General features: G+C 42.1%; 1 protein-coding gene across 1 annotated transcript in view; it reads left to right on the top strand.

Annotated features, from left to right (window-relative positions):
• The window catches only part of CDH23 (cadherin related 23), a 2508764-nt gene that overhangs the window by 255293 nt on the left and 2225554 nt on the right, over window positions 1–27917 (top strand). The window contains exon 6 of the mRNA XM_044056944.1: window positions 13736–13849. Within this exon, the coding sequence (XP_043912879.1) occupies window positions 13736–13849 (114 nt within the window). The remainder of the gene's footprint in view (window positions 1–13735; window positions 13850–27917) is intronic.

Raw genomic sequence — 27917 nt, 5'->3', positions numbered from 1 at the left:
GTTGAAAGAATGTCCAGATTTATGGGTGGCAAAGTAAACAACCTTAATGAATCTAAAGCTGTCCATTAATCTTAGGAGCTCCACAGTGAGTTTGCAGGTCTTGTTTGTTTGGTCAAGTAGTAAAATCTCCCAGGATTGGAGGAAGCATGAACTAATTTAATGAGGAAGTCTGAGAACTCTTGTAGAAATTTTCCATGCTAACCTGGTGAATGGTATGCACAGAGCAGTCTGCATTACATCCCAGCCACATGGACAAATCTAAAAAAAAACTTACTAGCATCAGCCTTCGGTCAGTCCACACCATGTGCATACCAAATAGTGATCAAGCCACCTGATTGATCAATTCTGGGAATGCAGATCACCACAAAATGTGGTAAAATACAAAAAGCTGAACAAGCCCTTATGTTTTCACCCAACAATGTTTTGTTGATGAATGTCATGTTGACTGTAAAAAATAAATCATGTATAACACCTGTTTTTATTCCTTATCAGCTTGACATTACATAGCAGGTTTAGCTCCAGAACAATTATGAAGACAGGCTCTGCTCAAAGACCAGACTTGCAAATCTTAGGTAAAAGTTAGTGTACTAGAAAAGGAATTTGAATTGTATAATGCCAGCAGCTGCTTGAAAGGACTGATGTCTGACCTAATGGTGATACCCTAAAAGGGGAGATATGTAAATGTTAAGATTTTGCCCACTAAGAAACATGCATGAACTACAAGGCATATTGCATCTTTGCCACTTGGTAATACCCACTGTCAGTTGGATGCAGTCAGTGGTCACCACAACTGGCATCCACAAAATTGGAGGAAGACAGGCTGGAGGAAACCAGTGTTAAGTCCAGCACGTGAACAGGTATAGAATGTATTGCCAAAGAAGAAGCCTAGAAAGCAAAATTAAGATGGCCAAAAAAGGCCTAAGTAAGATGTCCTATATGGACCAAATCAAAGTTCTGTCACTGTACTCTGCATTCTGCAGACTGCTAAGCAATGACCTGTGTCTGTCATACAAGGCATCCTTTGACCCCAGTACTGAGGATTTACGGCACATCAGCAAGTCAAATGGCCTAAAAAATACTCAGTTTAGGGATATAAACTACTTCTGCAACATCAATAAAACTGTTTGGAGGGACAGGTACATCACATAGAGGATACCGCTGCTCTGGAACAGGCTCTCTATCCACATTAAACACAGTTCGGCCCTGTCCATATTCAAGTGCAACTTGGATCTATGAATGGGAAATCCAGGGTTGGGAGGGTGGCTTAATGGCTAAGGTGTTTGCCTTACAAACACAAGTTGCAGGGTTTGAGTCTCACAAGGGATAATTGGCTAGGCTTAAAATGGCCCAAAAGGGCACTTGGCCTAGTACTAATCGATGAACCTATGACCCTGTGGGGGTGAAGTCTGAGCTGAATTTATCAGCCAGTAGATTTGTTATGTCCCCCGGATGTGTGCAGTTGGTACCGCTACGCCAACAGTTCAGCACACTATTGTGTGTTATCTCAAAAGTTCTTGATGTAGCTGAAGAAAGCCTTCTGATTGTCCTTAGCTTGCAAGGCTATCCTGACCTTATAGTTTACCTTGTTGGACTTAATTAGACCTCTTAATTTCTTGTTTAGCTGTATAAGAGAGCCCTTGTCTTTAAGAGAGTTGCTTATTCTGACTTTGGCCATGAGTTTGTATCTTTATAATATAACCTGTTTAGTTGAGGATTCTAACAGTGGGAACTGATTTTAGTGTTTGTTTGGGGTTTATTTCTAGTAGGAATCCCAGCCTCTACGCGACCATTCATATGTTTGTACAGTGACTCTGTGAATAATTCTGCATAGGTAGCTGTGGTCTCTGAGTTGAAGGAGCCTTGAATTTTGACAGACTGTCACTTAATAGGATGTAGTTTGCCTTTGAATAGTTCCCATCTGTTACTGGTTTCTAGGTTGAGTTTTACTTCAAATGAGACAGCTTTGTGATCCGATCTTACTAGCGAAGATGACACAGTGGGTAGTTAAACACTCTCCCATGTTGGTGAGTACCAGATCCAGTTTGTTTGATTATCTGGTTGGGTAATGCATTAAGGTGTTATAGGGTGTTTGTGTTACTAAAATCCAGAAAGAGTCATAGGTTCATAGGTTCATACTAGGCTATCTGCCCGAGGGCATTTACAAGCCTAGCCCATCGTTTTAATGCTTACGCCACCCCTTTAGTATGGGGAACTATACCCATTATTTTGCTGTGCCTCTGTTGAGCAGTGACACTGAGGTAATCCCTGGGATATATCTGCGATCTCCCATCCATTGGTCAAGATTTCTCTTGAACAAGGCCAGCGAGGTGCTCTGCCTCACATATACCGGGATTTTGTTCCACAGCATAGGGAGTCTTTGGGTGATGAATCTATCCCTCCAGCACATCCTATTAATAGCCGTGTCGAGGTTTAAGTCTCCCGCCCTTGTGGTTCTGACGGATCTAGATTTTTTGAGGTGAAGCATATTCATCACATCTGGGTTTGACATGGCCTTGTATGTTAGGCAAAGGTCACCTCTGAGCAAGCGGTGGCGACTGAATAGAGCTGGAGTTCTTTCAGTCGGGCAGCATAGGACAGATTTTGAGACCCTTTATCCTTTTGGTGAGGAACTTTTGTGGCCTCTCCAGCTGCTGCAAGTGCCGGGTCAGATACATTCCGAATGGGGCATTGTACTCAATCATTGGTCTGATGAGTGATGAGTATAGGGAGACTATGACCTCCCTTGATCTAGATGAGAATCCCTTCATGATAAGGTGGGCAATGTAGAAGGTCTTCCTAACTACTTTAGCTACATGGGTGTCGAATGACAGACTACTATCAACCTGGGTCCCCAGGTCCCTGATAACTTCTTCTGTGCTCAGTGGATTGCCACCTATTTGGTAGCTAGGGGTAACCTTGTTTTTCCCGAAGGGTATGACTATGCATTTTTTGGCATTTAACTTTAGGCCATGGCTCTGGCACCAGTTATCCGTTTCTGTGAGACCCTTCTGAAGGATATCTGTGTCAGATGTGTTTTCTACTATGGCCCAGTTTGCAGTCATCTGCAAACTTTGTCAGCCATAACCCTCCTGTGTTTGCTTGTACTTGGAAAAGTAGATGCCAAACAAGAGTGGGCCCAGGACTGAGCCCTGTGGGACACCACTTGTGACAGGCTTTGAGTCTGACATGGCGCCAGCAACTCTGACCCTGTGGGTTCTGTCACTCAGCCAGTTTGCAACCCATCTTGTGATGTATGGGTTAACATTTAAGCTGATGAGTTTTTCAATGATACCCAAGTGGGGTATTGTATCGAAGGCCTTCGCCAGATCGAGGTAGGCTGTATGGACTGCCTTTCCCTCATCAATGTCTTTGGTGACTGTTTCGAAAAAGTCAACCAAGTTTAAAAGGCATGATCTGCCTTTGACAAAGCCAAACTGGGTTGGATCCAAAGTCTGCAAATTCCCTATGTCTTTGTTTATGAGGTCCATTATGATCCTCTCCATGGCTTTGCAGATAAGGCTTGTCAAGCCAATGGGCCGGTAATTTCCAGGGTCGGTGGAGGCACCGCCTTTGTGAAGTGGGACCACAGTTGCAGTGCGCCACTCCTGGAGTGCGTATCCAGAGGTAAGACTATGATTAAACAGCTGTCCTAGCTGTGGGTTTAATTCCTCGTTGAGTTCGTGGAGCACACAGCCGGGGACACCATCAGGTCCCATGGATGCTGTGTTTTTGCTTTGGAGAGAGCAGTTCTCACTTGGGCGTTAGAGATGTTTGGGGGCTGCAATCGTTTGGTATAGATATCTCTCCTTTTGGGGGAGAAGTTTGCACTGAACCTGTCAGCCAGTATGTTGGCAATGTCTGTAGGATCAGTAATCTTCACATCATTTTGAACTAGTTCTGAGCATATCTGGGAGTTTCCTCCCAGGTTTCTAACATAGCTAAAGAAGGCCTTATGATTGTCTTTTGAGTCTTTAGCTATTTTTCTCTCAAAATTTGCTTTGGATGATTTTATGAGAGCTCTTAGTTTTTACTTATAGTGATCAAGGGTGTCTTACCTTTTAAGGATTTTGCTCTATCTTGTAGTAGCTTCCTCCTTTTGTTGTAGAGTTTGTTTATGGCTGGGGTCCACCAGACTGGACGCTTGCCTTTGGTACAAAGAGTCTTTGTTTTGCTTGGGATTGCCTTGTCCATGCAGTCCTGCAGGTGCTGGTAGAAGGCATTTGTAAGTGATTCAGCGGCTTGAGTACTGTTTTCCATGGCTCGGGGGCCTTAAAGGAGACCACACTAGTCTTTAGAAGTGTGAAGTCGGCTTCGAGAAGTTCTTTACTGTGGTCTTTTTATTTCAAGTGGGGGGGGATGAGGACCTCCAGCGAGATTAGTTTGTGATCTGATCTCACCAGTGAGGGGTATACTTCCGGTGTTGAACATTGTGCTCCATGTTCATGATGATGAGATCAAGTATGTTTTCTCCTCTTGTGGGGATGGTGACTAGTTGTTCCATGGCATTTGAGTTTATGAATTCCAGGAACTTTTGGGCTAGGGTGTTTGGGCTTGAGTAGTGTTCCCAGTCTATATTAGGGTAATTGAAGTCACCTAGTATGATGGTGTTTGGTGATACATTTATCCCCTCTAGTGTTTTCAGGAAGGCCATGTGAGGTTCCTGAGTTTGTGAGGGTGGCCTGTAACATGCTACAATTTGCAGCGCAGTCTTGCCTATGGTTAATTGCACCTGGATGGTCTCTGATGCATTGTGCGTTGCCACCAGTCTTGAGGTGTGGGTGTCCTTGATGAATATGGATACCCCCCTCCTTTTGTATTGTCCGGATTTTGGGGCGGAACGCATGATATGAGGTAAAACCTGATAGTGCTGGGGTGCTCTCAAGAGCCTTGAACCAGGTTTCTGTCACAGCACAGACATCGATGTTCTCCATACTGAGAAGGGCCTCGAGTGCGTGCATTTTGAGATTTAGACTTCTGGCATTGAGCAGCATTACCCTTAGTTGTTTTCCTTTTTTGTGTTCTAGGGTGGTAGGTTTAGAATTTGAGCCTTGCCTAAAAAGGCACTATGGGGTGGCAAGAGCCTTTGCCAATATCCGAATCCCAGGGTGACAGGTGCAAGCCGTCCCTTGAAGCAGCGTGGCTTGTCCAGCATGTCATCCCAGGCAGACAGACATTGGATCCCCTTTGAATGACACCAGAGTTTAAGCCAATTGTTAAAGCTGATCATCTTATCTCTGTATTGTGGCATCATTCTTGGTGAAGGTAGGATACTGCTCAAGGTCAGGGTCATACCTGCCTGGGCTACATAATCAGAGAGCTCCTCAATGTCTCTTTTCATGTAGTCCAGGGGGGTGCGTCTCAGGTCGTTTACACCAGCGTGGACAATGACTGAGTCGTATTTGTACCTGCTGTTGAGAGACCTGAGTGCTTGCGTTATGTGGCGGATTCTAGCGCCCGACAGGCAGCTTACTGTGACCTTCTCCTTACTCAGTCTGGTGGCGGGGCGTCAGTGTGTCTGACTATGGAGTCACCAATGACTAGTGTGTCTGGCATTGTGTTTGGCCTTAAGGGCTGTGACTGTTTGACACTCTGACTGTGAGGTCTATGTGTTGCAGGTGTTGTGTTCTGAGGTGGTGGTTGTTTGGGTGTCTGCTTTGGTGGCCTCTGCTGTTTTGGTAGATTTTTGATCAGAGCCTCGAGTATGTCTTTGTGTGTTTATGTGTATGATTTGAGGTTGTGATGGTACTATGTGAGACTGGGTCTATAGTGTGTGTGGTAACCTTCTCCTCCTGACTGGTCTTGCCAGTCCTATGTTGAGAGAGCTCAGCCTCCAGTTTGGCCGTATAGTTGCATCTCTCGCATGTATTTGTGTTTTGTGGGAGGAGGAGAGGGTTGTCTGTGTACATGAGGCAATTGTAACATTGCCTCAATATTCCCAGGTTCACCAGCTGAGCAGGAGAGGACACTAGCAACTGATCCCTCGACATGCTAGAAGGAATAGACAAAAAAACTTTAAAAGATATTCCGGGGGACTTGGGTGACCGAGAAATGGGGGTTTGCCCTTTTGGGGTACTATCTATGACAAGAGTGCCGTATCAAGGTAATAAGTACTGTAGGAGCAAGTGCTAGGTTTAACAGATAGAGAATAGTCTACTTGGAGTCAAGTAGAGATGATCTTTTTAGTTATAGGATACGCTGATTAGATCAGTAGTATAGTTCGAGGAAGGTAGTTTTAAGGGAAAATTTGAAGAGTGGACTTTAGGTGGCCCGAATAGTTTAAACCTGCTTAAGCAGTGCTGCCCTAGTGTACAACAGTGGCAACTCAGCGCTAAAACGCGCTTTATAGCAGGGGGCTGGAAAAGACAGGAAATGACCCAAAATGGCCAATAGACTACAAGTTACTGCCTTAAACCACTCCTCTAAGGACAAACAGGCAGCTCAGTACTCCCCACTCTCACTGTTGAGTAAAGAAACTTCCCCCTGACCAAACAAGGAAAATGGAGAAACACAGGAACCAAGACAAAGCCCAGGGATCAGCAAAATCTGGTCTCTGGAACACTAGTTAGGAAAGTATGGAAAACAAGGATATTTTTTTGTTTTTTTCAAGTAATATCACAGAAAAGCAGAAAACACAATAAATGCTATGATTTTCGACTAAATGCTATCAAAAGCTAGTACACTTGAGTGTATTAGCCTGTAGTTTAACTTTTAGGCAAAACTTAAACTAGCAAGTGCAGTAAACAGTTTTAGCTTATAAACACAGTAAAAACAGTGCAAACTTTGATAAAACAAGCAGAAACAGTAGTCAAAAGGCAAAGCCAAGAAAAATACTTAAAATCTGGAAAGGTAGTCTTTTCTGGTCTCTGCTGCTAGAGGAACACTGCTGGCCACCACGAGGAGCTGTGCTGAGTTCTCAATAGCTGGAAAAGCCCGCCAAAACGCAGCTTTATAGCAGGGGGCTGGAAAAGACAGGAAATGACCCAAAATGGCCAATAGACTACAAGTTACTGCCTTAAACCACTCCACTAAGGACAAACAGGCAGCTCAGTACTCCCCACTCTCACTGGTGAGTAAAGAAACTTCCCCTGACCAAACAAGGAAAATGGAGAAACACAGGAACCAAGACAAAGCCCAGGGATCAGCAAAATCTGGTCTCTGGAACACTAGTTAGGAAAGTATGGAAAACAAGGATATTTTTTGTTTTTTCAAGTTTTTACAGAAAAGCAGAAAACACAATAAATGCTATGATTTTCGACTAAATGCTATCAAAAGCTAGTACACTTGAGTGTATTAGCCTGTAGTTTAACTTTTAGGCAAAACTTAAACTAGCAAGTGCAGTAAACAGTTTTAGCTTATAAACACAGTAAAAACAGTGCAAACTTTGATAAAACAAGCAGAAACAGTAGTCGAAAGGCACAAAAAGTCGAAAAAAGCCAAGAAAAATACTTAAAATCTGGAAAGGTAGTCTTTTCTGGTCTCTGCTGCTAGAGGAACACTGCTGGCCACCACGAGGAGCTGTTACGAGTTTGACACAGTGTACATTTCTGAGTCTATAGAAGGAAAGTTAGTCACCCATGAAGAGGATTTTTGCTTGGATGGTGAGCAGGTTTAGTTAAGAGTCATGAGAGACTAGAAGCATAGATAGTGACCTATAGCTATGATATGGTGAGGGACCTTCTATATGATGACTTGCACATGGATGAGCTCCGTGGTATCTTGTTTTATCAAACTGGAGCTATGTTTGTTGCTAAAATAGATCATAACACCTCCACCTTTGACTGCCTTTACTGTTGTTGAGCTAAATGTGTGGAAGACACTGTGCATTTCAATTCTGGAGTACTTTCTATGGCTTTAAATCAAGTCTCAGTCACAGCACAGATGTCTGTAGTCTCCAGAGTGAACAGGGCTTGAAGGATGTGGAGTTTTTGTTTAAGGTCTAAGCACAGAGTCTTAAGGTTGCTTGTAGACTTTTTCACTATGTTAATAGTTTTGTCTTTTTTTGGCATATCCTAAAAAAAAACTGTAAGGGGCTGGATAAACATTTAGCCAATATCCAAAAGCCTAGGGAGGGATAGGTGCAACCCTTCTTTGGCAAAGTAATGGGGTATTTTGACCATTTTCTCCCATGTTGACAGATATTGGATCCTCCTGGAGTGACACCAGAAACTAAGCTAATTATTAAAATCAGTCATTTTATATTTGTACTGTGGCATCATCCTTAGTGAAGGTGGAATGCTATTCAGTGACACACATTCCAATAGATCCATTATGTCTCTTTTCATATAGTCCAGTGAGGTATGTCTCAGGTCATTTACACCTACATGGACTATGTATGATACAATCAAATTTGGTACCTAGGATACAGTGACTGAAGTGTGTGAGTTATATTGTGGATCATGGCTCCAGATAGGCCTAGGATACAGTCACTGAAGTGTGTGAGTTATATTGTGGATACTGGCTCCAGATAGGACTAAAGTGTGCGAGTTATATTGTGGATCCTAGCTCCAGATAGGCCTAGGATACAGTGACTGAAGTGTGTCAGTTATATTGTGGATTCTGGCTCCAGATAGGCCTAGGATACCGTGACTGAAGTGTGTGAGTTATATTGTGGATACTGGCTCCAGATAGGCCTAGGATACAGTGACTGAAGTGTGTGAGTTATATTGTGGATTCTGGCTCCAGATAGGCCTAGGATATAGTGACTGAAGTGTGAGAGTTATATTGTGGATCCTAGCTCCAGATAGGCCTAGGATACAGTGACTGAAGTGTGCAAGTTATATTGTGGATTCTGGCTCCAGATAGGCCTAGGATACAGTGACTGAAGTGTGTGAGTTATATTGTGGATACTGGCTCCAGATAGGCCTAGGATACAGTGACTGAAGTGTGTGAGTTATATTGTGGATTCTGGCTCCAGATAGGCCTAGGATACAGTGACTGAAGTGTGTGAGTTATATTGTGGATACTGGCTCCAGATAGGCCTAGGATACAGTGACTGAAGTGTGTGAGTTATATTGTGGATACTGGCTCCAGATAGGCCTAGGATACAGTGACTGAAGTTTGTGAGTTATATTGTGGATTCTGGCTCCAGATAGGCGTAGGATACAGTGACTGAAGTGGGTGAGTTATATTGTGGATTCTGGCTCCAGATAGACAACTAACTGCTATCTTCTCCTTGTCCAATGTGGTCAGTGTGGCATCTGTGGTTTACACAATAGAGTCCTTAACGACAAGAGTATTACGTAAAGTGTATACGTGCCTTATGGGCTTTGCACCTGAGGGACCATTATGTGTAGGCCTCATGTGAAATGTTCATAGGTTCATACTAGGCTATCTGCCCTAGGGCATTTACAAGCCTAGCCAGAGTGTGTGTGGCTTTCACCACCCCTTAGGATGAGAATACTATACCCATTAGTTTGCTGTGCCTCTGTCCAGCAGTGATACAGAGATGATTCCTGGGGTAAACCTACGATCTCCCATCCACTCGTCAAGATTTCTCTTGAACAGAGTCAGTGAGGGGCTCTGCCTCACATGGACTGGGATTCTGTTCCACAGTGTAGGGAGTCTCTGGGTGATGAATCTGTCCCTCCAGCACATCCTATTTATATCCGTGTTGAGGTTTAAGTCTCTTGCTCTCGTGGCTCTGGTGGATTTGGATTTTTTGAGGTGGAGCATGTCCATTAATTCCGGGTTGGACATGGCCTTGTATGTCAGGCACATATCACCTCTGAGCAGATGGTATGCAACTGAATAGAGCTGGAGTTTCTTCAGTCGGGCATCGTATGACATATGTTTGAGCCCCTTTATCCTTTTGGTGAGGAACTTTTGGGGTCTTTCCAACTGCTGCAGGTGTCGGGTAAGGTACATTCGAATGGGCGTTGTACTCAATCATTGGTCTGATAAGTGAAGAGTACAGGGGTACAATGACCTCTCCTGATCTGGATGTGAATCCCTTCATGATCAGGTGGGCAATGTAGAAGGTCTTCCTAACCACTTTGGCAATGTGAGTGTCAAAAGAGAGGTTACTGTCAACTTGGGTCCCCAGGTCCCTGATAACTTCTTCCTTGTTTAATGGATTACCACCTATGTGGTAATTAGGGGTTACCTTGTTTTTCCCAAAGGGTATGACTATACATTTTTTGGCATTTAGCTTAAGGCCATGGCTCTGGCACCAGTTATCCATTTCTATGAGACCTTTCTGGAGGATGTCTGTGTCTGATGGAGTGTCAATTATGGTGCCCAGTTTGCAGTCATCTGCAAATTTTGTCAGCCACAATCCCCCTATGTTTGCCTGCACTTCAGAAAAATAAATGCCGAACAAGAGGGGGCCCAGGACTGAGCACTGTGGGACACTGCTCGTGACCGGCTTAGAGTCTGACATGGCACCAGCAACTCTAACCCTGTGTGTTCTGTCCTTGAGCCAGTTTGCAACCCATCTTGTGACATATGGGTTTACATCTAAGCTGGTGAGCTTTTCTATGATGCCCAAGTGGGGTATTGTGTCGAACGGTTTTGCTAGGTCAAGGTAGGCTGTGTGAACTGCCTTACCCTCATCAATGGCCTTAGTGACTGTTTCGAAAAAGTCGACCAAGTTCAAGAGGCAGGATCTGCCCTTGACAAAGCCAAATTGGGTAGGATCCAGTGTCTGTAGGTCCCCAATGTCTTTATTTATGAGTTCCATTATGATCCTCTCCATAGCTTTGCAGACAAGGCTCGTCAAGCTTATGGGGCGGTAATTTCCAGGGTCCGTAGAAGCACCGCCTTTGTGGAGTGGGACCACAGTTGCCGTACACCACACCATTCTTTGGGCACGTATCCTGTAGTAAGGCTAAGATTAAACAGCAGCCTTATGTGTGGGTTTAGTTCCTCATTGAGTTCGTGTAGCACACAGCCGGGGACACCGTCCGGTCCCATTGATGCTGTGTTTTTTGCTTTAGAGAGAGCAGCTCTCACCTGGGCATCTGAGATGTTTTATGAGGCTAGACTCTGGTGGGATAGATATTTCTCCTTTTGGGGGGGAGGGAGGGGAGAAATTTGCACCAACCAGAATGTTGGCAATGTCAGTGGGTTCAGTGTATTTTGTGTCATTTTGGACTAACTCTGAGCATATCTGGGAGTTTCCACCCAGGTTTCTAACGTAGCTAAAGAAGCCTTGTGATTGTCTTTTGTGTCATTAGCGATTTTTCTCTCAAAGTTGGCCTTGGATGATTTTATGAGTGATCGTAGTTTTTTGCTAGTACTGATCAGAGACGCCTTCCCTTTTAGGGATTTTGCTCTGTCATGTAGTAGCTTGATTTGATTTATGTTGATTTTGCTGTTTGCTTTAGTGATTGCTGAGGAGCAGTGCTGCCTTTAGGTGGCAGTGGAGGTCTTTGAGATTTGGGAAGGTTTGTTTTAAGCACCTCAGCATAAGACAAGATGTGTGTGTTGTGAACGGTGTATATGAGGGATGTAATGTGGGTACTCTTGACAATCTCATTTGTATGTAACTTCTTGCCTCCAACTAAGTTGTGTATTTACAACTCTTGCATACGGTATTTTCTTTAATGATTAACTGGTTGCTTGAGTAGATTAGACAATTGCTACATTGCCTTAGGATGCCCAGATCTACCAGCTGGCCACAGAAACAGCTGGAAATTGCATATCCATGTTGTTTGATCCTAAAATAGGGTTCGCTGTTTATGATTAAGGATTGGGTTTTAACAGGGGTCTCCTAGGGTAGCTCTTGAGGTTAAAGGTAGGATGTTATATAATGCTAGGTTATGGTGCTGCTATTCAGTGCACAAGCTAGCTGCTCTAAGTTTATTTATGCACAAGCCACTCTATTTAACAAGTTTTGGATCTAATCCTAACTTTATAGGTACATTTTACTGTCCATGTGTTATGTACTCTACAGATGACTGCTAACCATCACCGCTGCCCAGTAGAAAGCTCCAGAAAGAGAGAAAAAATAGCTTGAAGACCGACTCCTATGCCTTCTAGTCAATAAATAACCAACTCAGAGAGCTCAGGTAGACACCTCCTGCCACAAAATGTCTGACCTTGGAATCTGGTAAAATAAAAGCACAGTTAAAGTAGCTCTCTTGCAAATTAAACAATAAACTGCCACAACAGCTATGTCCCTGGCTAAACTGCCCTTGTGCAAAGAGATTTGAAGGCACAGAGACTAGATAAACTAACAAACAGAGAAATTACTATTTTTTGCAACAAAATTAGATGCTTTAAAATGCTCATAAACAGTAGTGATTACTATATAACACAAGTATAAGTGCAGTAAATCAAGAAAATAGTCTTCTTTTTGTTTGGATGGCTCTAGTTGTAGTTGAAACTGCAAAAGTGTTGCAGAGTTTTCTGTAACTGTTGGCAGATTAGATAAAAGATCAATTTACTTAGCTGGGGACTTGTAGTCCATTGAGTGATGCTTTTATTTTGCCTTTTGGACTGGAGGAGAAAGGAGTTTTTCCCAGTGTGAAAGACTTTGAGAACTCCGTATTTTTTAATTGCCTACAAGACATGCTGCCCGTAAAGTCTTAATAGATTTTACAAGGCTCAGTGACAAGCCTCATGCTTAAGCAAAACAGAAATAAGCTGCATCTGTTGGCAACACCTGACCTGAACAGAATTTACCTTTAGATTGCAAACAGAATGGCCATCAAACTACTCATTCAGAAAAGCCTGTAGAAGTTATGACTATTGTTCACATGCATGCTAAAAAAGAACCAGCAGATTTGGATACTAGCATGCATGCTCCAAGATCCATAACGAACTAAGGTCAGAGTCAAGAGTCCAGAGATGCTAGGAGAAAAACATTAAGATTCCTTATGGCTTGAAAGTCATAGTCTTGTTTGTCCTGCAATTGTAAGCATTTCCGATAATGATTAGTTGCTTCCTGACTTTAACCTGCTCAGGGTGACAAAGTTGCATAGTGCATCTCTGCAAGACCTCCAGAAACCTGTTCTGATTAGTGCACACAATTCACAGGGTCTTAATGTTTATCAGTTTATCAACTCTTATTTAAGGAAAAAATATGCAGTCTATTTGCAGCCATAATAGATGTGCTTACTGGAGGGGCAGATAGCTCTTTTTTTTTTGTTATACATAAACTGTAACACACATTTGTAAAGACAGACTTCACAGTAAGCAGTCATGTAACTGTTTTGTCTGAGTAATTGACCTCTCAATTCATAATAAACTTGATTTTGTGTTCCCTCTTTACATATCCCTATTACAAAATAGGGTCTATATTACTTTGTTGAACATTTAAATGTTCGAACGTCATATGGTCAACACCATATGATCGAACATTCGAATGTTTGAATGTTTCAATGGAGATGTCCGTACAGTGCGGAAATGGAAGTTTTCCATTGTCTGCACTGTAGTGCGATCGCAGAGTTGGTATATTTAAAGAGCGGGTGGTGTGGGGGATGCCGGGGCGCTTGCCTCCCCCCGCCCCGGTTAACTTTACAGGTAGTTTTTTTCTGGGTTTTTTTTTTATTTGATTTTCATATGGTGTTCGAACTTTTAAAAGTTCGATAATCTGATATAGACCCTGCAAAATCTGATTAAAAATATTCACACTAGTAGAAATGTCCTCATACCTCTGGAAATTTTTTTCTATAATCATGTGTAGACTGCTTATTTTTCTAATTTGTGTCATAACCACATCAGCTATTTATATTTTTTACAACACATTTTTGGATACTTGAATAATTTTTTTAATTCTGAAATTCTATTCTAGGTGGCAACCAAGATGGAAAATTCAGTGTTGGCTTTAGGAACGGAGTGTTAAAAACTGTGGTAAATTTGGACAGAGAGACTCAAGCTGCATATAATCTTACAATGGAGGCTATAGGTGAGATGAACGATAACCCATTTTTTCCCCTCAGCTGAATATCGCAGTTAGAAATATAGTCATACTGGTAATCTTTTACATTACCACAATGAAAGACCTTAAGACAATATGCAAGCCTGGTAGTTAAAAACAATCTGAATTAACTAAAAAGAAGAAAACCATACCATGTTTAGATTTAGGTCGTATTTCTATAACTTAATTCATGATGATTTAATTGAAGTTCAAGATCTTGATAAGCGCCTTTTTTATCTGTACATTCTTTATTAGGGAAATACAAGTTTACTAAACCATAAATCATTTCTGATCATGGCATGATCAGAAATGGGAGTGTTTTAGTAGCGAATTGTACTCCGTGTTTGGGTGACATTTTGTTATTTAATCTTTTATACCACTGTACATGGGGCCCACAGTGACAAAATGTATTTTCCCACTTACTGTTGCTAATTTGTTTGGACCAGTCATAAAAAAAACAATCATCATAAAGTACTGTTTTTGCTACATTGTCTTTATCAATAATTTGCATGAGTTTACCCCTGGTGACCTTATACTAGGGATCCTGTGGAGATCTGTTCATAGATTTTAATATGCACACTGCTATACATCACCAGGCTGTATCAGTTACCTATGAACCTATTTCTCTCTGCATCACCAGGGAAGAAAATACATTTATCTGGGCTTATTCTTAAATTTTTTTCTTGTTAGGAAACAGACCACCTGAATTAGGAATACAAAAGTGGAAATGCATGACACGGTGAGATGTATAGCAGAATATCATTGAAACAACTTCTGAATTCCTATACAATCAGAGTTAACTGAATGCCTAATTTCATTTACTCACGCAAGCATAAAAGGAATTCTGGAAAACTTCACCAAGAGAATTTTGATTAATAGTCTTGTTGAATGAAGAAACACTATTTGACATTGTTTTTGACTGATTCATCCAATCAGTCTTTTTCCCCATTTTTCATGAATCAGGGTATCACGTCACCACTGATAATTATATATATATTTTTTGTTTTTAATCTTTTTTTCTTTTTTTTTTTCAGACCCATTCCCCCCCCTCCCCACCGTAATGGAGAGGGCTTGACCCTCTACATCACGAGGTTTACCGTAAATGACACTGAGGTCACTGAGATGGGAACCATTTCATATTATGAAACCTAATGAGAGTCCTAGAATAGTGATACTGAATGACTGTAAATACGGACTTGTATATACTAGGTCCAAAATTGCCATTTCTCAGAATATTCACCTTTCTGCAAGTTATGGTGATCTAGATGTGGGTGTACATAATTTCTAGAGTGTATCTGTGCGCTTGCCACTCGTACAGATGGGTGCAGGCTGGCTTACACCCCGCCCCCAGTATAAAACAACTTTAAATGAGAAAAGCAGTGTTTGACTTTTTCTGTTCTTCTGTATTTTGGGATTTTTCTTTGTAAATTTGTGGGTTACGCTTACTGATATCAGAATTAAAACAGGATGCCTAGAGCATTTCATGTCAAGTGCAGTGTTCTGAGTAAAGCTGCTTTTTGCAATGACTATGTGGTTGGCAAATAAGTATTCTTTAACATTGTACAATCATTTGTAGCAGTGCAAACACACTGGATATATAAATTATTTTATAAGAGCTATTTTATAAATTCTAAACTGATCTGTTACATATAGATTCAGTGAAATGAATGGAGAAACAAGGTAATTAGAAAGCTTGATGTAATGGATTCTGGTTTGCTAATCTGGGCAGGGGCATTGCTTTTCAAATGCTGGTACCTAGCATATGCTCCTGCTCTGTTTTTCAACAGCCATTTGAAATGTAATAAAAGATTGAGTCTTGGAAATCATTGTCGCTCTTGTTCATTACATTTTAAAGTGCAGGAGGGTATACAGTTGAGAAATGCATGGTACAGTTCAGTAGTAGATATTCTGATTTACTAGTTATATCTGTGAACAATCTGATTGGTAACAAGTAATGCTTTCTTTCTTGTTTTGAAATGCAGTTACTTACATCAGGTTGTTTCTCCCTGTGGAAAGATATTTTAATCTAGGAATGTCTTATTCCTTTAACATACAGAGACTTGTGTGTGTTTGTGTTGGATGATGCCGGTTAGAAATATGCAGTATCCTAAGGCAAAAAAAAAAAAAAAAACTGAATACTTTCTGGAGAAAATAGCTAGTCTAATTTTGGAAATACAGGATCTTGAATATCCAATATTATCTCAATGAGCTATCATTAAGTTAGACTGTAAACTAAGCTGAGGTGTGAAGCTCATTGTTACCTCTTTGGACATTTTTTTTTCTGGAAGCATTTATAAATATTGACCCAGTGAAGTCAGAGAAAGTAGCATGTTTAGATGATGTCACGGCAGATATAATTGAGTTGCTTGGTGAGTAAGGGGAGAAACGGCTCCAGGGGTTACTCAAGAAGCATGAACAGAAAGGAGTATCCCAGATAACTGGAAAATAAGCATTCTATTGCCAGTTTACAAGGACACAGAGGACATTCACAGCTGTAGGCAGCATAGAGGTATCAAACCCCTGTCACATTGCATTAAAGCACTGAAAAGAGTGACTGATAAATGACTATAGAGAGATCAGGATGCAGCTCAACCGACTTGATGTTTGCAGTGAGACAGATACTTGAAAACAAGCTATGAAGGAGCTAAGTGTTCCACTAAGAATTCCTTGAATTGGAGTGTTTTGCAGTAGTTCAATGTCCTGAAAACATTGGCAGAATTAAGACAGACTATATATAAGGACCCAATGACACAAGTATGAATGGTATTCAGATTCTGAGGTGTTACCAATGGGAATGGGTGTGCATCAGGATGCAGATGTTCTTCATCTCACATTGCTGCAGTCCTAACACTTGGGTAGTCCGCTGTCCCTCGGTCGGCCCGAATATCAGAGTATAAGGCTGACGTCGGTCAAGGCGCATTTGACTGACATCAGAACGTCAGGGTACAAATGCGCATGACCGACGTCATATCCTCAGTCTTTTTTGCCGCATGGTCCGATGCAGAAGCAGTGTTGCAAGTGCCGTTCGGCGTTCTGAAATTTTTCGGAGTTTCAGACCAAGTCAGAGTTGGTTAAGTACCCGTTGGGGAATATTTTGTTTTTCTTGCCTCAGTGGTTTACCGGATGTCAGAAAAAGTGAATAACTGTATTTCTTGTGGGAAACAGATACATAGGGATTACCATAATTTGTGTATACCTTGTTTGGGACCTGAGCACGACGTTGTTGGGTGTCGCTTTTGTGCTAGGTTCAATAAACGCACTATAAAGCGTAGGTTGGATTGTGCCAGGTTGGTCTTTGGGAAGCGGTGCAATTACAATATGCCGTCGGATGCTCTGACGCCGGCTTCCTCAAAGAAGCGCAAGGACAAGGCAGTTAAACCTAGGTTAGAGGAGTCGTCCGAACCGGACGCCGGTTCTTTAGAGGCGTCAGTGGATCAGGTGGTTCCGACGGAGGCCTCTCTGGAGTCCCAGGGAGAAACTGTGTTTTTACAGGATGTGGCCTCCCAGGAGGCAGGTCAGGCTGTAGGGGCTTCTCAGGTAACTGTACTCCCTCCCTTCCTAAGGTGTCTAGGCCCTCTCTTTCTGCTTCCAAGGCTTCTCCTAGAGGCAGGTCTAGTTTTGCTTCTGTGGGTGTCACTCCTAGTTCTTCAGGTTCAGTGCCCAAGAAGCACATGCTTAAAATGGCAGAAGATTTAATTACTTTGATTAGAGGCTCTATGCCCCCTCCTGATAAGAGGCCTAGGATGGAACCTGTGTTGGGGGATTATGAGCAGGCTTCGGATGTGTCTGAGTCTTCGGCTGAAGACTTGCAGGAGTATTCTCATTATTCTGATTCTGATGTGGATGATTCTACTCCTTCTGCTTCTCCTCCTGAGGATTTTTCTTTTTCAGAGACCCTTCACTCCATGAGAGAGCATTTTAAATGGGAAGGTCAGGATTTCTCTGTTTCCAGGAAAAGGCTTAGGGAATTTTTGTTTACCCCAGCATAGGCCTTTAGCTATACCTCCTGTTCTGAATGTGGTGGAAGATGTGTTTGCAGAGGCTTCCCTTAATCCTGATTCTTTGCCTCCTGCTCCTGTTAAACCAGATAGGTATTACAGGGTGCCTGAAGCTCATAAGTATCTTTTAAGAGTCCTAGGGCAGACCCAGAAACTGTTAGCCAGGGGCCTAAGGGTGTTAAGGCTTCTGTTGTCAAGAATCCAGTTCCGCAGATAAAGAGGCCAGGGCCTTGGATAGGTGGGGAAAGAAAGTTTATACTTCTTCCACTCTAGCCATGAGAGCTTTGAATTGCCAGTTTCACATGTTGAAATATCAAAATTATCTCCTTTCACAGTTGAAATCTAAGGTTGATGCTCTGGCGGAAGGTATTGATTGTAAAGAGTTACAAGATTTAGTGCATGTTTCTGAACAGGTGGGTAAGCATTCTTTGCAATGTGGTTTTGATGCTGTTCAGGCCTCGTCTAGGGTGGCTGCCACTGGGTCAGTTCTTCGCAGGCATGCCTGGCTGAGGGATCAAAATTTATCTGACCATGTTAAAACTAGGATTTTGGATGCCCCTTTGCAATCTGATGTCTTGTTTGGTTCTCCTGTTGAGGCAGTTTTAAAGAAAATGGAAGACAAGGCTAAGTCTATGCAGACTGTTAAAGATTTTTGCAGGTTCAGCCTCCAAAGTTTAGTAGAAATTGGCCTACTAAAGGGTGGACGTATCCTTCTTATGATTCCCCGTCTAGGGGTAGATCTAGCCGTGGCAGCGGCAGAGGCCAGGGCTCTTTCAGGCCTAGAACAGGGAGTTCTCCTGCACAGTCTCCGGGTGAGGGCAGGGGTCAGTCCTTTCGTAAACAGACCCAATGACCTACCTTTTCAGCTGCCAGAACCTTCTCGCCTGGCAGCACCTTTGGGAGGAAGGTTGGCACTTTTCAAAGAAAATTGGAGTTTGATTACCCAAGACAGATGGGTACTGGATATCATACATCACGGTTACAGGTTTTATTTCCATACCTTGCCTCCTTTCAAAGGCATGCCAGACATTCCTCCTCAACAAAGAATAGAGGCTCACAAGCAAATTTCTCTGTTACTCCAAATAGGGGCCATACAGCCGGTTCCTATGCCAGAAAGGGGCCTAGGATTTTATTCTCGCCTGTTCCTTGTGCCAAAAAGGGGAACACGTGGAGACCAATTTTGGATTTATCTATCCTCAACACTTATCTGGACATTCCCAAGTTCAAAATGTTGACGTTACAACAGCTTTTACCTCTACTGGGCAAGGATCACTGGATGGTAACTTTGGATCTCAAGGAGGCTTACCTTCATGTTCCTATCAGGCTAAGTTGCAGGAAATATCTGCGTTTTCGGACTGGGACTTCTCACTATCAGTTCTCTGCATTGCCCTTTGGCTTATCTACTGCCCAGAGTATTTACGAAAGTTCTGGCTCCAGTGATAGCTTTCTTCAGGCTAAAAGGAATACAAATCTATCCTTATTTGGACGATTGCCTGATTCTGGCTCAAGGAAGGGACGAGCTTCTTCGTCATTTGGAATATGTGATAGCAGTGCTAAGATGCCTGGGGTATTCTGTGAACGAAATAAAGTCCAGTCTAGTACCCTCTCAAGACATGTGCTTTCTGGGTGTAAGACTGAATACAGCATCCCAGATGGCCTTTCTAACCCCGGACAAACAAAAGAATCTTTCCCTTTACTTCCATCATCTATCTCTTCAGTCCGGGCTGACTGCAAGGACAGTCCTTCAAGCCTTAGGGTTCATGGCATCTTGTATTCTGGTGCTTCCCAATGCCAAACTGCATATGAGGAAGTTGCAATGGTATCTCAAAATGTATGGACACAGCACTGCCAGCATCTGGACACTGTCATTCAAATAATACCTTGCATTCAAAAGGAATTTTTGTGGTGGGCTCAGGAATGTCACCTAAACAAGGGACTCTCTGTGACCCGGCCAGAGGCGAGTCAAATTTTAACGACAGATGCCTCAGACAAAGCTTGGGGAGCTCATCTAAACGGAAAGTGGATACAAGACAAGTGGCCTGTCAGACTACAGCATCTACATATCAACTTGAAGGAGATGTTGGCAGTCCAGTTTGCATTAATAGCTTTCAAGGATTTACTTCTTCCAGGGCAGGTGTTGATTCTAACAGACAACACAACTGTCATGTGGTACATCAACAAGCAAGGGGGGAACACATTCTTATCCTCTATGCAGGCAAGCAATGATTTTGTGGGAGACTGCTCTCAGTTTACAACTAAGTCTTCAGGCAAGGTTTCTGCCGGGAGCACAGAACTCCTTAGCAGATGTGTTAAGCAGACAAATCAGGGATCCCCACGAGTGGAAACTGGATCTTCATGTATTTCAGAAATTGACAGTGTCCTGGGGAACTCCAGACATAGATCTGTTCGCTTCTCCACTAAACCACCAGCTGCCAAAGTTTTGCACAAAGCGGTTTCATCCCACAGCTTGGAAAGTGGATGCTCTTTCTTTCAGATGGAAAAATCTTCATGTGTATGCCTTTCCACCTCTGCCTCTCCTCCCAAAGGTACTTCTAAAGGTCAGACAGGACAAGCCAAGGATGATTTTGATAGCTCCAGATTGGCCTCGACAGCACTGGTACCCATTACTGAGAAGTCTAGTACAGAAGCCTCCATGGCCTTTGCCTTTGATTCCACATCTGTTGTCCCAGGAGGACAGTCATTTGCTCAATGTCAAACTTCACTCTCTTCACCTAACAGCATGGCATATTCTGTTTTAAACCATAGAGGGTCTCAACTTCCACAACAAGTTTTGAATGTGATTTTGGAAGCTAGAAGGCCTAGTACAAGGAAAGTGTCAGATAAATGGAAGAGATTTTTATTTTGGAGTGCAGCGAAGGATTTGGATGTTTCTGAGCCTGATTTAAGTGTGGCTCTTCAATATCTTACTGAGTTATTGGACAAAGGTTTGTCCTTCTCTTCTATTAAGATTCATGCTGCAGCAATTTCAGCTCACTACGACTGTGACCCACCATTGTTTTCTCATCCTTTGTTCAAGCAATTTCTTAGAGGGGCAAAGAATATAAGACCCCACGAAGCTCCTACTCCTGCTTGGGATCTCAATTTTGTGTTGGAGAAACTCACTCTACAACCTTTTGAGCCTGCAGCTACTGCTGAGTTGAAATATTTGTCATGGAAGACTGCTTTTTTGTTGGCCATTACCTCTGCAAGAAGGGTTTCTGAATTGCAGGCCCTTATGGCAGTTGAGCCTTTCTTGATTTTCCATAAGGATAGGGTATCTTTACATACTAATCCTTCCTTTATGCCTAAAGTGGTTTCTAGTGTGGCTTTAAACCAAACTATTCATTTGCCTACTTTTTATGCAAATCCCCACACTAAAGGGGAAAAGATTTTGCACACTTTAGATGTACACAGGCAGTTGCGATATTATTTGGACAGAACTAAAGGGTTCAGACAATCTCAGCAGTTATTAGTTTCTTTTGCTTTGTGCTCTCAGGGCAAGCCCGTGTCAAAACAAACTATTTCTAAGTGGATTGGATTTTGCATTGCTTTCTGTTATTCCCATCATGGCAAAGAGATTCCAGCTGGGATTAGGCCTCATTCCACTAGGGCTACTGCCACTTCAACAGCTTTTGAGGGGGGTGGCTGCTAAGGATATTTTGGAGGCAGCCACTTGGAGTTCAGTGCATACCTTCTCTAGGCATTACCACCTTCCACTGTACTCTAAATCCAGGGCTGGTTTTGCCACTGCTGTGTTGCAGGGCATTTTGGCAGCTCCTGCTTCATTATAGTTTAGCCATCCTCCCTTACCTCTGCTTTGGGATTCTACCCAAGTGTTAGGACTGCAGCAATGTGAGATGAAGAACATAGTACAGTTTTGTACCTACCATAAATGTAGATGTTCCAAGATCCACATTGGTGCAGTCTTCCCTCCCTCCTTCCCTCTGTAGTTTGAGGTGGTTGTGTGGGTTGGGTTATCCATCTGAGGTATAATTGTATAATTGTATATATTGTACATATTTTTGGTGTTAGGCTGGTTAGTTGTTTAGTTGTTGTCTATGGGTTTTGACCTTTCTTTTAGGGTCTTCTGACATCTGGGGCAAGAAAAGACTGAGGATATGACGTCGGTCATGCGCATTTGTACCCTGACGTTCTGATGTCAGTCAAATGCGCCTTGACCGACGTCAGCCTTATACTCTGATATTCGGGCCGACCGAGGGACAGCGGACTACCCAAGTGTTAGGACTGCAGCAATGTGGATCTTCGAACATCTACATTTATGGTAGGTACAAAACTGTACTTTCTGAGCCCACTGCTATGCCTACTGGTGATGGTCTACATTAGCAAACTGGCCAGAGGGGACAGACCAACAAAGCTGCTGCTGTTTGCAGAAGATGTGGCATTAAAGGCAGACTCTGAACAAGATTTTCAACAAGGGATAGGTAGACTGGAATGCAAAACTGAACACACGAGATGAAAATGAGTACAGAAAGGACAGTTGTCATGGCAGCAAATGGTAGAATCAGAAGAAGGTGAAAATTAAGATAGAAGGGAAAATAGTGGAACCAATTAATAACTCCAAATATCTGGGAGGGATGACCAAGGAGAAGTCTGAATGAGGAGGCCAAGCCTAGAATCAGATGTGCTGCAACCAGCACAGTGTGTCTCGAATAGTGTTTGACAGAAAAGTGTTAAATAAAGTGAAAAACAATGTATACAAAACAGTGATGTGACTAGCACTAGTGTATGGTCCAGAAACCTGGTCAGTGAAAGCACTGCAGTTGAAGAAGCTAGAGGTGTTGAAGATGTGAAGTTAGCGAGATGGGTCGTAGGGTGCACACCATAGGACAAGACAGACAAAGTAGGTGTTCAGGGCAGAATCCAAAATAATTTCAGAGAAGGTCAGAGAGTACATATTAAGATGGTTTGGGTACATATGAAGGAAAGCAGAAAACAATCTGGAAAAGAATATTTGGGAGATAAAGGAAGAAACTGTGACAAACAAGGGTATTCAACAAAGAGACTGATGGATTGATTGCATGGATGAGTTGCATGACAGAAAACCTGTGGCAGTCAAGCATGACTGCCAAATAAGTTAGGAATGGCATTGAATTGAGAGATGGTGATACCCTTACTCCATGTAGAAAACTGGAAAAGGGGTTGATGATGTCTTAGCAGATACCAATATAAAGGAAAAAGGACCAAAGGGGGCACTTTCATTTCAGCTAATACTTTGGGAAAGTCACAGCTGTAAACAATGAACAATGTTTCACACACACACACACACACATATATATATATATATATATATATATACATATATATATATATATATATATATATACGATGCACAATCGGTATAAATGAGAAAATATAAAGATGCGATGAAAGAATGGAACTGAACAATCTACTCACTGGCAAAAGTAAAGAATATTTTAAATAGTGTAGAGAGCATGGGGTTACAACCTGAGACATGTAATGACAGTGAGGAGGCCTATTGGTAGTACAGTACGATTCTGAAAGTCTTTGTAAAAGCTATTTGTTTCCCAACATCACATACCTTTATGTTTAGGGATTAAGTGCCTTGAGTAAGAAAACTGGGCTTCGTACAGGCTTTTAACCACCAGTCTGCGTTTATTATCAAGTTAAGGCAGGTAGTTAAGAGGCAGTGTTCATGCACTGTAAGAATAAAGGTAAATGGATGGCAATATTCCAGAGCTGGTGTTTCACTTCTCTTGATTTGACACACTTGTGGGATGCCATTTTTATGGTGAGGTGCCCTATACATGTACAATGTCAATGTTGGGATCCTTTGCAATGGAAGTCTTATCATGGGGCTCTTAAAGAATAAAAAAAAAGTGTTGCAAAGTAATAAATGGTATTGAATCAGGAACAGTAAATGGGAAGAATAAGATATGGTGCCTGCATGCTGCGTTGATCTGCTCGAGTGCCTGCATGTTGCGTTGATCTAATCAAGTGCCTGTATGTTGCGTGGGTCTGATTATGTGCCTGCATGTTGAGTAGAAATATTAGGATATGGGAACAGATAGATGTTATGAGTAGATCATGATTTAACAGACACTAACCACTATCTGTGGTTTGTGGAATCCAGAGGATTTTCACAGAATGAGTCTGCAAATGTGTATGGGAGATGGTAGAGTTGTGTGAAGCAGTAAATGGGAAATCACCTAGTATGAGAGAGAAGGAAGATATGCTGATAGGTAGGGCTGTGTGAAGCACTGAACAGGAAGCCATCTTGTGTAAGGAATAACCTTATTTTGCTTATAGTTTCCATCTGGGAATTAAACTGCTTAGTTTATTGGTCAGATTAATACGAATAACACTTGCAATATCTAAGCAGAAAGAATGTGGATGCCAAATCCCATGCTCCTATATCTTGTAAAACATTGAGGCAGAACGTATGAGAACCTAAAGCTAAAGGATCCTTTTGGATGTAAATGAGTACTGGAAACTGCCATGTACAGATAATAAAGTAAGGACCATGAGAGAATGTTCAAAAAACCCTTTGCTCCTTCTGTAAATATGTGTATATTCTATTTTGTTGTATATATTGCTAATCTTGTCATACTTTCTCATATTACTTCCGTCACTGCTTGTAATTGATTGTATCTGGTTAATCTTGTACAAATCCTGTTGTTTCACTACTGTAACATGAAACGCTGCCCTATGTTCTGCACTAATTCTTGGGCTGTTTGTAAAAAGGGGCCATGAGATATCATTCAGTTACCCTGATTAGTAAACTAAAAAAAAAAAAAGTTTTGGACCTTGATTTCATTATGGCTGTTATCGGCATGGAGTTTTCAGCAGTCATTGTGGAGTCAATGTCCTTTAAAATTGTAAGAGCACCATAACTGTCTCAGCTTAGAACATGTTATCAAGAAATGCCATTGAGTTGTACTTGTAAAACATAAGGAACAATGAGGTCTGCATGTGTTTGTATGAGGGTGCAAGAGCTGGATCTTTGACTGCCAAGATTTATCAACACTGCAGCTTTGTGTTAAATGGCAGAAATCATAAGGTACAGTGGATGGGGAAGTTCAGGACACACAATGAGAAACAATGGCTGTTTCTACTTGTGTGGCCCGTCATTAGAGATTCCTACTGCAAAAATGTAAGGGCTGATAATTTTCCTGGGAATGCAAGGCTAGGCTTCTTAAAATCCTCAAAGATCAGTAGTCTAAGTACTTATGAACAAGAGTTTCATTCTAGAGGGTTACCCGTTGTGGATAACCCCTAATAAACACCCAAATCTCATTTATAGGTTCATAGGAGGCTACTAAACTAATGACCTCAGGGCCTTTACAAGCCTAGCCATGTTATACCTGTATTTCCTAACTGGCCATGGTTAGATGGTCTTTATTTGCAAGGTGATTCTATGATCAGTACTGACTGCCCCTGTCCATGTGGGACATAGGTGCCCCCCCCCCGGGGATGAATTTACAGTCTCCCATCCAGTTGTGTAGATTGCATTTAAATAGCATCATTGAGAAGCTCTGTTTCATGTGAATTGGGAGTTTATTCCAGGGGAGTGGCAATCTCTGGGAGATTTATCTGTTTCTCCAGCATGTTCTGTTGATGTCAAAGGCTGGGTTGAGATCCCTGGAGTGAGTGACTGTCTGCAGCTGTTCTGTTGATGCCAAAGGCTGGGTTGAGATCCCTGGAGTGAGTGACTCTTGTCCCATTTGATTTGCAGATGTGCAGCACTTCCATTAGGGCAGGTCAGAGACTGATCTGTAGGCCAGGCACAGGTCGCCTCTCAGCAGCCTGTATGATACAGAGTACAGTGACAGGGATATCAGTCTATCCAAGGGTCAGAGACTGCTCTGTAGGCCAGGCTCAAGTCGCCTCTCAGCAGCATGTACAATACAGAGTACAATGAGAGAACTTTCAGACTTTACATATAGGTCATGTTTTGGAGGCCCAGAATTTTCTTGGTGAGAAACCTCTGTGGTCTTTCCAGCTGCTGTAGGTGTCTGGTGAGGTACATGTAAAAGGGAGCATTGTACTCTATTAGTGGTCTGATGAGGGTCGAGTACAGAGGAGTTATAACATCCTTAATCTTTGATGCGATGCCCTTACTGATGAGGTGCGCAACGTAGAAGGCTTTTCTTACCACTGTGGCATATGGTGGTAGAAGTTTAGGTTGCTATCAATCTGTATTCCCAAATCTCACACCACTGGGTTTGAGCTTGGGGGGGGGGTGGTATGGCCAATGTTGTAATTTGCAGGAACAACTTCTTTGTCAAAGGGGATAATAATGCACTTTTTTGTGTTTAGTTTTAATCCATGGCTTTGCCACCAATCATTTGTCTGTGTTAGCCCCTTTTGTAATATGTTCACATTATTGGGGGACTCAGTGATTGCACCCAGTTTGCAATCATCAGTGAACCTGGTAAGTCACAGATCATCTACTTCCTAGAAATAGATTCCAAACTGTAGAGGGCCCAGCACAGATCCTTGTTGGACACCACTTTTAACTGGTCTAGTAGTAGAGGTGGTCTCCCCAACTTTGACAATGTGTGTGCTGTCGGTGAGCCAGTTGGCTACCCATCTAGTGATGTATGGGTTAATCCACAGTTTTTTTCAATTTTTCCAAGTCTTTTGGGTTTATAATACTATGATGGGAATGGACCCCATTCCTAAGTCCAAGTACACTTAAAGTTCATGAAATTAGTATTGTTTCAATCTTTGATGTCAGCCAAAAGTGCTCTTTGCAGCACCTGCAATGTGCCCAGTAATGACTCCTCCTGCAGTTTGTGTAGGGTTATATGGATTGGTAACCTATCTAAATACGATTGTAGTTTCTTTTTTTATAAGACCCGTTGCTCCTACTACTATTGGAACTGTCTGGGTATCCTCCACATTGCTCTCATTTCTGCCTGCAGATCCTGATATTTTATGACTTTGTGTCTCTCTGTACACAAGACACTGTAGTCACTGGGTGTGGTGATTTCAATGATCAATGCTACTCTATGTCTTCTTTTCTTGGATCACTGTATCCGGTTTTCTAGCATCTGTCTTTTGAACTGTTGGTAATGGATGATCCCATGCGATGCAGACTTCATCATTTTCTGTGATGCTTTGTGGCTCATGTTTCCAGTGTTTTTCAGTCACTTCAGTACCATAATGTGTGCACAATCCCCAGTGCAACAATCTTGCCACATTATTATGCCTTTCAGTATACAGTCCTTCTGCCATTAGTATGTCGCAACCAGCAATGAGGTGTGCGACTGTTTCCAATTCGGTTTTACAAAACCTACATTTAGTGAGCATGAAGCATCCTTCTTGTTTTCCTGTCTAATCTATCCAGCACATTTTTGGGGCCAGGCAGTCAAGCCAAAACTGTAAGTTAGGACAGGAAGAGCAAACTGGTTTATAGCTTGGATTTTGTTCCTAGTTGTCAGTGCTGTTTCCAGGATTAATTTAAGTCTTCTGAAGTATTCCTTACTAAGTTTTATTCACATTTGTTCATGTTTCATTGTTGATCCTTCATCATTTTCCAAATATTTATACACTCCCTCTTGCTCAAGTTCTTTTATATCAGATTCTTGTCCCAAACTGATATTTTTGTGGTGCTGCAGTTTTCCTGCTTTAAAGGTTGTTTTTGCACATTTACAAATACCAAATTACATTCTTATATCATCTGGAAAAGTTTTGACAGCCTACAACTGTGCTTTCAGCTCCTCATCTGATGAGCTATACAGTTTTAAATCATTGACAAAGAGAAGATGAGAAGTCTTTACACTTTGGTGTTTTTTAGGAGCCAAATTGTAGCCATGGCCTTAGCTGTTAAGTAAACAGCTTAGTGGGTTAAGTGCAAGGCAGAACAGCAGCAGGGACAGAGAGTCACTCTGGAATATCCCCCTTTGAATTTTTATCCCTAGGATAATAATCTGTCCTTTATCATGGCTTAATTACAATGTGGTCTGCCACTGTTTCATGGTCACTGTAATGTAGTCAATCAGTGTAGGGTGTATCTTATACATTTGTTAAGCACTCATTTATCCATGAATGTGGAATACTATCAAATGCTTTTT

This window comes from Protopterus annectens, chromosome 14.part0 (genome assembly GCF_019279795.1).
Source record: "Protopterus annectens isolate FY-2018-M chromosome 14.part0, PAN1.0, whole genome shotgun sequence".
Lineage (NCBI taxonomy): Eukaryota > Metazoa > Chordata > Ceratodontiformes > Protopteridae > Protopterus > Protopterus annectens.
Note: the sequence above shows the minus strand (reverse complement) of the source record. Positions and strands in the feature narration are given on the sequence as shown.